Source organism: Lithobates pipiens, unplaced genomic scaffold (assembly GCF_037356315.1).
Source record: "Lithobates pipiens isolate NorthernLeopardFrog02 unplaced genomic scaffold, aLitPip1_a1.2 Scaffold_18, whole genome shotgun sequence".
Lineage (NCBI taxonomy): Eukaryota > Metazoa > Chordata > Amphibia > Anura > Ranidae > Lithobates > Lithobates pipiens.
Window position 1 is genome coordinate 483,704,802 of NW_027507758.1, and position 16,380 is coordinate 483,721,181.

At 42.2% G+C, this 16,380-nt stretch overlaps 1 protein-coding gene across 9 annotated transcripts in view; it reads right to left on the reverse strand.

Moving 5' to 3' along the window:
* SNED1 (sushi, nidogen and EGF like domains 1) overlaps window positions 1-16,380 on the reverse strand; it is a 287,199-nt gene that overhangs the window by 45,331 nt on the left and 225,488 nt on the right. For 8 of the 9 annotated variants that reach the window (XM_077488457.1, XM_077488453.1, XM_077488455.1 and 5 more), the window contains 6 exons: window positions 14,968-15,084; window positions 14,729-14,845; window positions 10,549-10,725; window positions 10,344-10,457; window positions 2,655-2,768; window positions 331-444 (listed from right to left, as the gene is read on the reverse strand). In XM_077488457.1, the coding sequence (XP_077344583.1) occupies window positions 331-444; window positions 2,655-2,768; window positions 10,344-10,457; window positions 10,549-10,725; window positions 14,729-14,845; window positions 14,968-15,084 (753 nt within the window). The remainder of the gene's footprint in view (window positions 1-330; window positions 445-2,654; window positions 2,769-10,343; window positions 10,458-10,548; window positions 10,726-14,728; window positions 14,846-14,967; window positions 15,085-16,380) is intronic. The other variant, XM_077488452.1, reaches the window with a different exon arrangement.

Consider the following 16,380-nt stretch of genomic DNA (forward strand, 5'->3'; position numbering starts at 1 on the left):
GATGATCCTTGAAAAAACCCTTCTCTTCAGAGAAGCCGATTCTGCCCCCAGCTAACATCTGTACTTTTTTTTTCTCCATCAGCTTAACCCCCACAGCTATTAGCTATTGTATCACTTGACCCTTCCTCTTAGATTGTAAGCTCTCACAAGCATAGCCCTCAGATTCCTCCTGTATTAAATTGTATTGTAACTGTACTGTCTGCCCTCATGTTGTAAAGTGCCGTGCAAACGTTTGGCGCTATAAAAATCCTGTATTATATTAATAATAATAATAATTAGTGGCATGCTGGGCAATAGGACGTTATGTTGACACAGCACAGACACCCTCACCTGTCTGACAGTGATAGCCGTAGTAGCCCCTAGGACACACACACAGGTACGAGCCTGCTAGATTCTCACAGATGCCGCCATTCTGGCACGGAGAGGAGTCACAGCCATCCAGCTCTGATAAAAACAAAAAAATAAGTATTTTAAACATCTTTGACTCCAGGTTTTAAAGTGAAACTGTTTCATTTTCTATATGATTATCTGCCCTTATGTAAACATAAACTTTATAACCTAAGTCGCTTAAGCTTATTTGCCAATATGCAGCCTAAAAAATAGTGGTTAGAAAAACTCAGATGCTTCTACCTTTGTAGGGGAGAAGCGCCATGTGTTTGGACAGCTAGCTCTGAATAGAAGTTCCCTCTCTGTGTGTCATTTCCGAAATACAGGATTGAACATTTCCTAAATGAGGCACGTTTTTACAGGTCCGCATTTCATGAAATATTTGAGGACAGTACTTTCTCCTAATTATTATGCTTAACAATAGTAAACATAGCAAAAAAAAACATTTTGTTTGCTGCTCTGCACTAGCCTTTATAAATTTGTAGTGGCCTATATAAAATGGACATGTCTTAGGACCAGCCTTGCAACAAACTAAAGCTTTAAAGAGGGCCTAAACCCAAAAACTAAGGTCCAAACAAACAGGATTTTAGTTAAACCCTTCTGAAAGGATCGCCTATTTATTTCTTTATGAAACATTTCTTTATTTTCCTAGTCCCAGAATTTTTCCATCAGAACAGAACAGTATTTTTGCAGTGTTTTCTGGCTGCTTATTTTTTTATTCTTATATTATTTTGGTTATAGGTCTCCTTTGGGGCTCATTCAAACTATGGGTGGTGACCTGCATTTTTCAACACTTGATAACTGAAGGTCACTGCTACGGCACGTGTTCTTTGTTTGTACTACAATCCTGATGTGATGTGCAGATGTCTGCATTTTTCTGTACTGCACAGCAGCTCAACTCACTGCGCTGCTGTGCAATGACATGAATGAAGTGTCAATAAAGATGAAAAAAAGCCTGCGGAGCCAACTCTACACTAGCCTGCACATTGAAGAGCTGACTATTTATCTGCAGGCTAGTATGAACGTAGCCTTAAACAAATAATAAGGAAATGGTTATGTTCTTGTCATAACATAAGTACACATAAGCATACAGGTATATACAATATTTAGACACAATAGTATATATTATAAAGAAAACTGTGCTTTGTTCCATTTTTTTTTGACTCTATGTGCTGAATATGGACATAGTAACATATACACACTTCCATCCCATTCTATACCTTAATTAAAGGGGTTGTAAAGGCAGAAGTTTTTTTTATCTTAATGCATTACACATTAAGATAAAAAGCCTTATGTGTGCAGCAGCCCCAATCACCCCCCCTAAGGCTACTTTCACACTGGGGCAGTGGGGGTGGTAGTGGTAAAGTGCCGCTAGTTTTAGCCGCGCTTTACCGCTGTTATAGCGGTGCTTTTCGGCCGCTAGCATAGCACTTTTAACCCCTGCTAGCGAGCAAATAAAGGGCCGGCTGCCCATTCATTCCAATGGGAAGCGGCAGGGGAGGAGCGGTGTATACACCACTCCCGCACCTCCCCAAAGATGCTGCTTGCAGGACTATTTTTTGCGTCCTGAAAGCGCACCGCCCCAGGGTGGCTTGAGAGGCGCTTTACAGGAGCTATTTTTAGTGCAAAAATGCCTGTAAAGTGCCTCAGTGTAAATGGGATCTAATACTTACCCGAGGCCAACTCTATCAAGTGAGATGCAGGAGGGTCTCATCTGCCTGGAACTCCCCTCCTCATTGGCTGAGGCAGCAGCGCAGCACCATTGGCTCCCCCTGCTTTCAATCAAAGTCAGTAAGTCAATGAGGAGAGAAAGGGGTTTGGGCCAGGGCTCTGTGTCTAAATGGACACAGGGAGCTGCGGCTCGGCTTGGGTGTCCCCATAGCAAGCTGTTTGCTGTAGGAGCACTCAACAGGAGGGAGAGGCCAGGAGCGCCGAAGAGGGACCCGAGGGACCCGAGAAGAGAAAAAGCAGATGCAAAAGCACTGCACAGGGCAGGTAAATATGATATGCTTGTTATTTTTAGCTAAAAAAAAAAAACACAAGACTTTACAATCACTTTAATACCCTCATTCATCCATACAATTCCATTTATTATTTCATGGTATACTTCAAAAAAAGAAAACAGAATAGTGAGTGTGGTTTATATTATAACATGATTTGGTACACAAGCTGAAACATACCTTATTTCATTCATATCTGAATGCACAAAGAACTAGAGCATCCCTTGTCCATATGTTATATGGAAAATATATCAGAGACATCCTTACCAGTCTCACATTGTGTCCCAATGTAGCCCTCAGGGCATGTGCACAAGAATCCCCCGGCTAAATCCTGGCAGCTGCCTCCATTTTTACATGGTTCAGAGAGGCACTCATTCATCTCTGCAATTCAACAATGTGACATTTAAAATTGGAGTTATTAGCAGCAACACATTCTACAGTACCTAATTGTAAACTCAGAACTGGTTTACATCAGTCCATGCCACAAAGAAACCAGGAGTCTAATATCCTTACATTTATATAACCAGACACCATAGGGCTTAGTTGAGTGGAAGCTGAATATTTTTTTTTTTTTTTTTTTGTGTTGTTAGAGAAAAACAGGACTTTTGACTTGCCAGAAAATCCCTTTCTTGGAGTTTAATAAGGTACATAAGATTGGAGGGAATTATGAGATAACTTTGTTTTACTGCTGCCTACAGGAGAATTGAACACTAGAAAAAGCTCTTCGTCAGCCAAGCATAACCTCTCCACTTCCACTATGCTCCATTAAAAAAAAAACAGCAATGGGAGTGGATCATGAAGACAGAGTAGTGGAACCTGAACTAAAAAAAAAAAAAAATTCACCATATGTTAAATATCTTGTTTTTATATTGTTCACTAAAGTATAACTAAAGACAAACCTTTTACTTTTCATTTTGAAAGGAGTGGGAAGGACAGAGAAATTAGAACACATGGCAGGTTTTTTTTTTTGTCTTTGTCAATTAGAAAGATTTACCATCTCGTTTTTGTCCTGTTGGCCATTATCAATGAAAGTGAAGGAAAATTCTCAAATTTTGAGTGGTCCCCCAAATGAGAATAGAGGGTAAATCTTGCAATAGGGACAACAATTTTGGTAACCCTGGTGACTACCAGGGATTTCCCTAACTTTGGAGAGATTCCCTTTCTCTTCCAGTTTTGGCGATGAGATAGGAAGTGAAGGAAATCGCCCGTGTTCCCTAGCAGCCCCGCGCTACTCATACTCACCATGGCTTACTCGGCCCTGGGTAAATACCCTACTTTGATTTCACATAACCTTAGAGGTCTTAACATTCCTGAGAAACGGATATCTTTGATGAGGGAATTGAGGAAGGCTAAGCCTGCATTTGTATTTTTGCAAGAAACCCATTTTTGTGCCCACTCTATTCCACGGTTATATGATAGACACTTCCCGGAGGTTTATCACGCGCCAAACCCAGCCCATAAATCTAAAGGGGTATCGATTCTTATACATAAGAATGCTAATTTTACGCTCACTAAGCAGTACGTAGACCCCCTAGGTAGATTTTTACTTTTAAAAGGATCTTGGCACAACATCCCAATCACATTAGCAAATGCATATTTTCCTAACTCTGGGCATCTAGCTTTTTGCCATCGCCTAGTGGAAGAGCTTAAGGGCTTTGCCACGGGTTGCGTTACACTTGGTGTCGACTTTAATATCCCGTTACTTCCGCTACAGGATACGTCAAATGGTAAATCCAGTATAACATATGCTATACTCCAGAAAATTAAACTGTTATTGAACGCTCTCAATTTAGTGGACTCTTGGCGCCTGGTACACCACACGGGGAAAGATTTTCCGTATTACACGGCACTGCACAAAAATCATTCTCGCATTGATTATATCTTTATTACTCAACGTGATCTAACCCTATTGAACACAGCCCACATTGGCATTCAGACACTGTCAGACCACTGCCCAGTTTCGATTTCTTTGGCTCCACCAGATAGATCTCCTAAATCATGCCATTGGCGACTGAACCCCTCTCTATTAATGGACTCTACCAATTGCCAGACGATCACCTCGGAGTTGCAAGCATACTTCCACACTAACAACACCACGGATGTGTCTCCCATGACAATATGGGAGGCACACAAATGCGTCATACGCGGTGAGCTTATCCGCATGGGGGCTCATAGGAAAAGAGAGGTGGCCAAAGCAGTCACCTCACTTGCCTCTGAAATTGCTGTGCTGGAATCCCAACACAAGCAGTCTTGGGCTGAAGCCACACTTGACGGGTTGTGAAATTTGAGAGATAAATTGAATTCCCTACTTAATCTTAAAGCCAAAAGCGTAATCTATTTTCGGAAGGGCTTCTATTACGAGTATGGGGATAAGTGCGGGAAGTTCCTTGCGAAAGCCCTCAAAGAAGTGACACATTCACAATCCATTTTGTCTGTCAAAAATACGGATGGCAGGTTACTCCACAGGAATGACCATATTGCGTCACAATTCCACACTTTTTATTCGAAATTGTATAATTTACCCCTCCCCCACAAAACACCAGAACTCCAGGATTCTAGGGAGGACATCCTACACTCATACCTTACAGATAGTGGCATGCCTACATTGCCTCTACTTGACAGAGACTCCTTAGACACTCCTATTACTGAAGCTGAACTGTTGAGGGCGATTGCGACCCTTAATCCAGGCAAAAGTCCAGGCCCAGACGGGTATACGGCCCACTACTATAAAATGTTCATTGACCTACTCAAGACGCCCCTTCTCAAGGCCCTAAATTCTCTTGCTGCTTCCCCTACTGCCTCACATACCTTTACCTCAGCACATGTCGCCTTGCTTCCCAAACCGGCAAAGGATCCCACCGAATGCTCCAGCTATAGGCCCATCTCTTTATTAAACTTGGACCTAAAAATTCTTGCAAAAATCATGGCCAACAGGCTGTCCCCGTATCTGTCTACTCTGATCGGGGGAGAACAGGTGGGATTCATGTGGGGAAGGGAGGCTCGTGACAACGTCACCAAGACCTTAAACATGATTCACCATGCAACTCAGGGGGACGTCGAGGGCCTTCTCCTGTCTATGGACGCGGAGAAGGCCTTTGACCGTGTGGCATGGGACTACCTCTTAGCTACCTGTAAGCATATTGGTTTGGGCGCCAACATGATGCAGTGGTTGGCGGCCCTCTACCATAAACCCCAAGCGAAACTTAAAATAAATGGTACCCTATCAGAAGCGGTGGATATTAGTAATGGCACTAGACAAGGTTGCCCCCTATCCCCGCTTCTGTTCATCTTGTTCTTGGAACCCTTTATTCGCACAGTGAATGACAATTCAAACATAAAAGGCTTCCAGATTAAGGACCGCAATTTTAAAATAGCTGCTTATGCAGATGATCTTCTGTTTTTTCTTACACAGCCACTTATTTCCATCCCGAACCTGATTAAAGCCTTCCAAGTTTTTGGATATGTATCCAATCTGAAGATCAACTATGAGAAATCAGAGGCCCTAAACCTTACCCTATCCACCGAGTCCCTAACTAGAGCACAGGCCGCTTCTTCATTTCGCTGGGTGTCCTCTTCTATTTCATATCTTGGGGTTCAGATCATCAAAAATCTGATGGATATTTATAAGGCTAACTTCCCCCCCCCCTTCTGAACAAACTTCAAAGAGACCTATCGTTATGGAACAATAGACCCCTGTCATGGTTTGGAAGGGTGGCCGTAGTTAAAATGGTGGTGTTGCCTAGAGTTTTATACTATTTTCATACCCTTCCGGTGTCACTCCCCTGCCAATTCTTTAAATGCTTGAGGGCCATGATTCGCACTTTTATTTGGATGGGGAGAAGGTCCCGAATAAAATTTGACACTCTCACCAAGCCCAAGCTGGCAGGTGGCATAGGCCTCCCAGACTTCACACTTTATCACTGTGGGGTTCACTTAACTAGAGTCCTGGACTGAAATTGCCATTGGGAGCACAGGGACTGGATCTTCCTAGAGGAGGCAATTTCAGGCCTACATTTGAGGTTCACTCCCTGGATTCCCTGGGGGAAGCTACCGTGGGAGGTACAAAACCACCCCCTTATAGGAACGACGCTAAAAACTTTTCATAAGATAGTGAAACATCACAAACTATCCTCTGTGCCGGGGCCTCTCACACCCATCACTTGCAACCTGGTTTTTCTTCTGGGGCGCAATTTGCAGCTGACTTCCCCTCAAAACCCACAAGAGCCCATATTAGTGACACATTGTGTGGAGAGCAACGAGATTAAACCTTATGGAACGCTGAACCAAGATTTGGGCGCTCCACCGCATTTCTTGTACTGGACTTTTCGCCAGATACATGATTACATTTCTAACTCCAGAGAGAAGTTACAACTACTTAGGCCTCTGACCCTCTTTGAAAATATGTGCCTGTCGGGTTCTCCGATATCTAAATCTACCTCTTTGATGTACGCCACATTGCACAATGATAGGAGCACTGAGCACTCCGGTGCTAAATCACTTTGGGCCTCAGCTCTTGATGTGGCCATTTCTGATAAACAATGGCAACAAGCTACCATTTTTGCACATAAATGTTCTATTGGTACTAAGTTCCAAGAAATGTCCTATAAAGTCCTTACGCAATGGTATGCCACACCTGTAAAAGTGAGAAAATGGTTCCCTATGTCCTCTGATTTGTGCTGGAGGTGTGAACAAGATAAAGGCACAATGTTCCAATTTATGGTGGGATTGCCCATCATTGAGACCTTTCTGGGAGAAGGTGCGCAAATTAATTAAATCAATTACTGCTACATCCCTCTCTCTGAGTCCCCAATGCTGCCTACTACACATCACTGATATCCCCATCAAACGTTACAAAAAGTCATTGGTGAGACATTTATTGAACGCTGCCAAAATCCTGATCCCTCGACATTGGAAATCCAAAAATGCCCCAACCATATCTGAGTGGCTCAATTCAGTATCAGCCATGCATCACATGGAGGAAACGGTTGCCATTGCGAATGACTCTATAGAAAAATTGAACTCCATTTGGTCTCCATGGGTGATATTTCGCTACTCGAGCCAATACAAGGCATTAGACACAGGTTAATATTGGATGGGGGCTCCTGGACCCATGGGCTGCACTTCCTGTCTACTACGCCCAGAAGGGTTGACCGTCTGTTTACTGTATGAAAAGTTTCTTATTTACTGACTTATGTGATTTGTATGTGAGGTCTACTGATACATTTTACATGGGACCTTTCCACTTCTGAAGGTCACTTACCCCCCCCCCCTTTTCTTTTTTCTTTCTTCCCACCCCTCCTTCCCCCTTTTTTCCCGTCCCTTCCACTGTAAAATCTGGGTTGGACAGATTGCATCTGTTATATGAATTTAATAAGGGCCAACCTATGTATGACGAATAATCTACCGTGTATAGCTGTTGCATCCAGTACTGGATATTAGCCACGACGGTTTATATTCTGCTGCATTATCTTTTTTTTTCTTCTCTGTGATTTCCATGCAGATGTGTGCCTCTGTGTTATTGAGTTAATTGTTGATTTTATCATCTGTATTCTATGTTTTCTGAATAAAAATTATTGAACCAAAAAAAAAAAAGGAAATCGCCCCAAGAGGACAGAGATGGGGAAAAAAACCTGTTTTGACTTCAGTTATACTTTAGATGACACAGGGTCAAAAGAAGTTTGAAGACAACTGTGACATCCAAAAGCAGTCTAACTGGGGAATGTGAAACATAGCAAACAACTTGTTATCAGGCCCACAAAACAGGAGGTGAAAACCGGGGTCAATCTGCAGCTCAAGGAGCTTCTTGAAAGACCTTATGTCTCCACATGGCAGAGAAGGCCGAAAGAAGACAAGGTGGCAGCCTTGCAAATCTGGGAAGCAGAGGCCTGATTCAAAAAAGCCCAAAAAGCACTTACTATTCTAGTGGTGTGCACATTGAAAGGGATGGATGGAACATTTTTCTTATACCTATAGGCCTAAATGAGACAAAGAGACAGTCTGAAAGAAGATGTAACTGAAAGATAAACTTGAACAGCTCATGCTACATCCAAATAATGGAGGCAAATATCCTTGGAATGCATCACAGGAGGACAGAGGGACAGAAGTAGGGCAGCACAATGGAAGCAGTAAAAACGGTCACTGGTTCGAATCTCAACCACAGTGCTACCTGCCTGGAGTTTGCATGTTCTCCCTGTGCCTGCCTGTGTTTCCTCCGGGTACTCTAGTTTCCTGGTAGGTTAATGGGCTTCTGTCTAAATTGGCCCTAGTATATGAATGTGAGTTTAGGGACCTTTAGATTGTAAGTTCCTTGTGGGTAGGGACTGATGTGAATGTACAATGTGTATGTAAAGCGCTACATAAATTGATGGTGATAATAATAATAAGTACAATGTCCTGATTAGGGTGAAAATGAGAAACCATCTTAGGAAGAAAAAGGCTCTGAACCCCAAGACAACCTAGTCTATGTGGAGTACAAAAAAAGGGATCTTTGTGAGAAGACTGCTAACTCAGACATATAGTATGTCTTGCAGAGGTGATGAAAATAAGAAAAGCCACTGTGGGAGTAATCAGGAGAATATGGTAGGTTCAAAGGGCAGTTTTTAAAGGAGAGAACAATGTTGAGATCACATAGAGTCACTGGACACTGAAGTCACTATAGATGGGCAGTAAGAACGGGCTGATCATCGGAGTTCCATGTGGTTATTTGCAAAGTGAAAGCAGAGATGCCTTCTACTTGATGAATGGCAGGAAAGCACAGAATAACGCACTTAGCATATGACATCAACCCTCACTCCCTCAGTGCTAACCTCTTTACAATAGGTGGAAAGTGATACCCTGTGCTTAATCTGATCGGTCATCTCAGAGAATCATCAGAGATAGTACACATGCAGGGGTAATGCAAATGGTTCTGGAAATCGCATATAACTTGTTACCAGAATGGGGTCTGGAAGTGCCTTACATAAAGATTGTCACTTGCAATATCCGCTCCAGTCACAACTGTCCATAAACTAGGCTGAAGGCGGCCATGCCAGATAGCTATAATTGTAGAGACCAGCTCTAGCAGATATGTAGAGGAGTCTTGGTTGAAGGAAACTAATTAGAAAATGAAGAAAATAAATGCTGGAAAAAGGATAGGTTGGTATTTTTAACAACAGAGCTGAAAAAAGACATCCATCCAAGCAAATAACTGGGGCATGTTGGTAGTAGGAAGGGTTATCCTGGGCTGGCCTACAGATTGTTGTTTGCCAGTGTCTCATTCCTCCTGTAAGAGGCAGTATAATGTGATAAATTTCCCTCAAAGCTAGAGCATGGGAAAGATTACCAGTGCAAACACATTGAAAATATACAAACTCCATTCACTGAACTCAAGAGCTCATTGCTGCAAGGCCATTTTGCAAACCACCATCGTACAACCTAATCTTAAAATACAGAAAACTATAAGAGCCTATTCACAGCTATATGATTTATTGCATGTCAAGGTATATACAAAGGCTACATCAAGCAATTGTGTTTAGGTGTTAAAGAATCATCTCCAAACACACTTCTTTGTGTATAAAGAACACGTCTTTAATTAAAACCAGCATCCCGTCTCAGTACATAAGACAACATTAACCGTTCTTACCTATTTGCATATGTATTATGTGTTGTTTCAACATCAATGCTGATGTTCCACTTGCTCGGTTATCACACTAGGACACCCACTACAAATTTGCTCAAATGAGTATAAAACTGGGAGGGAAAAAAATCTGTGTTGCCTATAGTATCATCAAGGCTTTATTATGTAGCCTGTGCTAGAAATATCAGCTACAGTACCTCAAATGTTCTGTCTTCAATTATAAATCAGCCCCAGTGCTGTTTTGATTTTCATATGAAAGTTGACACATTTTCATTATAACATAAATACACTTTCTCTACAGTTAATAAACAATATAATATTATTGCCAGATTAGTGCTTACCTAATTCACAATGTTTACCAATATATCCTTCTGGGCATTCACACAGGAAATGGGAAATGCGATCCTTGCACACTGCACCATTTTGGCATGGCTGTGATTCACACTCATCAATTTCTAAATCACAAAAAAGGGGTACAAGCTTTAGTACAGTACCATATGTGCTTTGTTCAGTCTCTTCAGGCCCTCAACATGGATACTCTCATACCCTCACACTGTGGTGCCTCACTCCACATTCCATCCTCACTGCAAACACGAGTGTTGTTTGGCATGCTCATTATGTAGCCATCATTACAATGATATTCAGCTCTACCACCTGGCCATGTTGATGTCACCACCACCCGGGCATATTTCACATGTTCTGGGGGTCCACAGTCCAACTCTGCTATAAAGACATCATAATGCAATAGTGTCAGAAATATCTCAAACATACTGGGTGTTTATCAAACATATTCTTTAGTGTCCAGAATCACATTCAAATAAATGACAGACAGTGTAATAGTAAAGTGTTTGTAAAGGCTAAAGTTTATTGTCTTAACAGATTCTTTCCCTTAAGGTAAAAAACCTTTTACATGCAGCTACCCCCTCCCCCCCCCCCCCCAAATACTTACCTGAGTTGGATCACAGTCCATCACTGTGCCCCCTCGAAGATCCTTGGGCAAGGAGCAATTTCTGCCACTCAGATAACTTCCCACTGGCACCAGTACATTTTTTTTCCCATCTGTAAGAGGGGGATTCTTCCCAATGGCCTCAAATGTAAGGATCATTCTTCCCACTGACCATCACACTAATGTACTGTGAGCTGTAGATAAAGTAACTATAAGCAGGGGTTTCCTGTGACTGGAAAGCTATTTCAAGGGCCTCTCAATGTTAAAAAGGTTGAGAAAGGCTGGTCCAAAGTATCGGCACAGATGCACTTTAAGCAAAAATGTTCAAATGCAGAAACTGTTAAATAGGGATGAGCTTTGAGTTTAAGTTTAACGTAAGTTCGGCTTGCACATCGGGCGTTCGTTGAATGACAAACATTATGGGCTGTTCGCACCAAATTTGAATGGCGTGTCACGGCCCATAATTCACTGCGGCATTGAAGTGCATTGCTGGCTGATGATTGGCCAAGCATGCACTATGACCTGGCCAATCACAGCATGGTAAGAACGGAGAGCAATAGCCAAGTATGCAGCATGCTTTGGCCAATCACATCGCGGTAAGATCGGAGAGCCATAATTTGTCAAAGGCAGGGTGGCTTTGCCAATTATGCCTCAGGGGATTTAGTACACGCCCCACACTATATAAGGCCACCTGGAAGTTGGCCTTGTGTAGTGTGTTCCGGCGTGCTGAGAGATAGACAGAGAGAAAGAGACAGTGTCATTTCATTTGAGTTAGATAGAGAAGGCAGGCGAGTCAGTTAGCTGCAGTCAGTGTATTTAATATATATATATATATATATATATATATATATATATATATACTGTATTCAATTTAGCTAGATCCCTTCCTGTTATTCTCTTCCTAATATACTTACAGGTAGGCAGCTGCAGTATTTTCAGTCAGTGTACTGTATCCTGTGCACAGTGTGCAACTAAAGCTAACTGCAGACAATTGCTGCTGTTCTCTTCCTAATAATACCACAGGTAGGCGGCTGCAGTATTTTCAGTCAGTGTACTGTATCCTGTGCACAGTGTGCAACTAAAGCCAACTACAGACAATTGCTGGTGTTCTTTTTCTAATAATACCTCAGGCAGGCAGCTGCAGTATTTTCAGTCAGTGTACTGTATCCTGTGCACAGTGTGCAACTAAAGCTAACTGCAGACAATTTTTGGTGTTCTCTTCCTATTAATACCACAGGCAGGGAGTTGATTCAGCTAGCTGCAGTATATTAGTGTACTGTATACTGGGCACAGTGTGCAGCTAAAGCTCACTGCAGACAATTCCTGTTGTTTTCTTCCTAATAATACTACAGATAGACAGGCGATTCAGCTAGCTGCAGTATAATCAATATATACAGTGCCTTGCGAAAGTATTTGGCCCCCTTGAACTTTTCAACCTTTTGCCACATTTCAGGCTTCAAACATAAAGATATAAAATTTTAATTTTTTGACAAGATTCACCAACAAGTGGGACATGATTGTGAAGTGGAATGAAATCTATTGGATTTTTGAAACTTTTTTAACTAATAAAAAAATGAAAAGTGGGGCGTGCAAAATTATTCGGCCCCCTTGCGTTAATACTTTATAGAGCCACCTTTTGCTGCGATTACAGCTGCAAGTCGCTTGGGGTATGTCTCTATCAGTTTTGCACATCGAGAGACTGAAATTCTTGCCCATTCTTCCTTGCAAAACAGCTCGAGCTCAGTGAGGTTGGATGGAGAGCGTTTGTGAACAGCAGTTTTCAGCTCTTTCCACAGATTCTCGATTGGATTCAGGTCTGGACTTTGACTTGGCCATTCTAACACCTGGATACGTTTATTTGTGAACCATTCCTTTGTAGATTTTGCTGTATGTTTGGGATCATTGTCTTGTTGGAAGATAAATCTCCGTCCCAGTTTCAGGTCTTTTGCAGACTCCAACAGGTTTTCATCCAGAATGGTCCTGTATTTGGCTGCATCCATCTTCCCCTCAATTTTAACCATCTTCCCTGTCCCTGCTGAAGAAAAGCAGGCCCAAACCATGATGCTGCCACCACCATGTTTGACAGTGGGGATGGTGTGTTGAGGGTGATGAGCTGTGTTGCTTTTACGCCAAACATATCGTTTTGCATTGTGGGCAAAAAGTTCGATTTTGGTTTCATCTGACCAGAGCACCTTCTTCCACATGTTTGGTGTGTCTCCCAGGTGGCTTGTGGCAAACTTTAGACGAGACTTTTTATGGATATCTTTGAGAAATGGCTTTCTTCTTGCCACTCTTCCATAAAGGCCAGATTTGTGCAGTGTACGACTGATTGTTGTCCTATGGACAGACTCTCCCACCTCAGCTGTAGTTCTCTGCAGTTCATCCAGAGTGATCATGGGCCTCTTGGCTGCATCTCTGATCAGTCTTCTCCTTGTCTGAGCTGAAAGTCCCACTTGTTGGTGATTCTTCACAAAAAATTTAAATTTTATATCTTTATGTTTGAAGCCTGAAATGTGGCAAAAGGTTCAAAAGTTCAAGGGGGCCGAATACTTTCGCAAGGCACTGTATGTCTAATTGTATTTAGTTCCCAGGTCAGTAAACGCATGTAAGACAATAGTGATAATAATGCAGCTACTGATGAAGTCTGCATGAGCAGGAAAACAGGGAAGGTTGAATCTTGGAGAAAAAGAACGGGTAGACTGGTTTCTTTACCATCCCTATCATTTCTGTTTTAATGAGCTTTACCAAAGTAATTTTGAAAGTTGGCCTATTTCACTCTCTCTCTTTAATGTTTTATGCAGGAATCACCCCAGCAACACAGCTCATCAATCTCAACACACCATCCCCACTGTCAAACATGGTGGTGGCAGCATCATGGTTTGGGCCTGCTTTTCTTCAGCAGGGACAGGGAAGATGGTTAAAATTTAGGGGAAGATGGATGCAGCCAAATACAGGACCATTCTGGATGAAAACCTGTTGGAGTCTGCAAAAGACCTGAAACTGGGATGGAGATTTATCTTCCAACAAGACAATGATCCCAAACATAAAGCAAAATCTACAAAGGAATGGTTCACAAATAAACGTATCAAGGTGTTAGAATGGCCAAGTCAAAGTCCAGACCTGAATCCAATCGAGAATCTGTGGAAAGAGCTGAAAACTGCTGTTCACAAACGCTCTCCATCCAACCTCACTGAGCTCGAGCTGTTTTGCAAGGAAGAATGGGCAAGAATTTCAGTCTCTTGATGTGCAAAACTGATAGAGACATACACCAAGCGACTTGCAGCTGTAATCGCAGCAAAAGGTGGCTCTACAAAGTATTAACGCAAGGGGGCCAAATAATTTTGCACGCCCCACTTTTCATTTTTTTATTAGTTAAAAAAGTTTCAAAAATCCAATAGATTTCGTTCCACTTCACAATTGTGTCCCACTTGTTGGTGATTCTTCATAGAAAATAAATTTTTTATATCTTTAAGTTTGAAGCCTGAAATGTGGCAAAAGGTTGAAAAGTTCAAGGGGGCCAAATACTTTCGCAAGGCACTGTAATTCTGTATAAACTAATAAAATATGAAAACTGAAAATATATACACAGTAAATAGAACCCTTGACTAGTTCTTCTTTTCAGTAACTTAACCTGCCTAAAAGTACCATAAATTTTAACACAACTGTGCCTCACAAGTACTTTGGCACTACACTTCATGTGACCATAGAAAAGTAGTATGAAATCTCAAAACTACGTCCTGGGGTGGCAATCATAGAAAGAAATGTTGAATTCCCATTTACCCTTCTCGCAGTGTCTTCCAGAGAAGTGGGGTGGGCAATCACACTTGTATTTTCCAAGATAATGGAAACACGTGCCGCCATTGTGACAAGGACCTGATGAGCAGGGGCCTCTCATGCCTAAATTGGAAAGAGGAAGCAGATCTGTTAACTAAATAGGCAAACATATGAGTAAATCAAACACATGTACTGCTAAAAATGTGCCTCCGCTTATTTTTCTGTCTGAAACATCCTTTACTCACCTGTTTCACAGTGTTTCCCAGTAAATGGATAAGGACAAACACAGTAATACTCCTCACTGGCTTCCTTACATGTTCCTCCATTCCGGCAAGGAAACAGACTGCACAGAGCCGGCTTTACTGAGAGAGAAAGGAGATAGAAATACAGGAGAGAAAATATGACACATTGCATTTGACCATGAGATACTTTCAACTGTGACAACTGGGGGTAGAATAAAAAAAAGCCCTCCAGACCAGGGGTGCTCAACCCATGGCCCGTGGAGCCCTCTGATGTGGCCTGTAACCTCAAAACAGGGAAGCACATTCCTAGGGTTGGCAACTTGTTGATCAGGATCTGGACTTGCTGACCTATTTATCCCAGAGCAACATAGTGTAGTGAGCCAGCGCCAGCATCAGAGGGAGCAGGTGGCTGCAGAGGGAGCAGGAGTCTCATAAGCCGATGCTTCCTCTGTAGCACCAGCTGCTGTCCCAGCCGGAGTGATACCAAGCCTGGAGAGCAATGCCAGAAGCAGCTGCACGAGGAAAAGGAGGTCAGTGTATGAAACAACACATACACTGGGCATAATATCTTTTGCAATGGACATATTAGCACCTATAAAAGGGTTAACTAGTATTAAACTGCTTTCACACTGATCCACAGGTGCAGCACAGTGCACATGCGGCTTAGCTGCACTGAGCCATAGACTTCTATTATATCCTGCAGATTTGGTGCTCTTTCTGAAAGGACACCAAACCTGCAAGCTATAATAGAAGTCTATGGCAAAGCGCAGCTAACCCACAGGAAAGCCGTGGGTACAGCGTAGTTGAGGGTAAACCACAGTATATCAGTCTGAAAGCAGCCTTATAGGCGGCTCAGGACAGTAAGGGCTTGTTTACATTTGCAGTTTGGGGGGAGGTACAACCCCGTAGTTAAAACATGTTTTTACCACATTTGTGAAATGTGTCTGTGCTTGAATGACTGACATAAGGAATGACTGGCATAAAAACTGACACAATCCTTTGTAACAAGGAAACAAAGTTAGTGTTCACACTAGTGTCATACACTCTTTCTTTCTGTGATTATGATTAAACAGTGGGTAAACATCCAAAGGGGACTTATCCCATGGAAAATGATGATCCTAATTATTGTTTAAAATCTTCACTCTACTCTTAAAAATAAAAACATTTAATATCTGAATCAATTCATTCCATTGTGGCCTGTGACCGGTTACCAAATCACTTAAAGGGGCTGTAAAGGTAGACTTTTTTTATCTTAATGCATTCTATGCATTAAGATAAAAAACCTTCTGTGTGCAGCAGGCCCCCTCAGCCACCTTACACTTAACTAAGGTCCCTCTCTGTTCAGTGATGTCCACGATGGTCTCAGGCATCCGAGATTTTCCTTCCTGATTGGTTGAGACACAGCAGAGGCGTCAT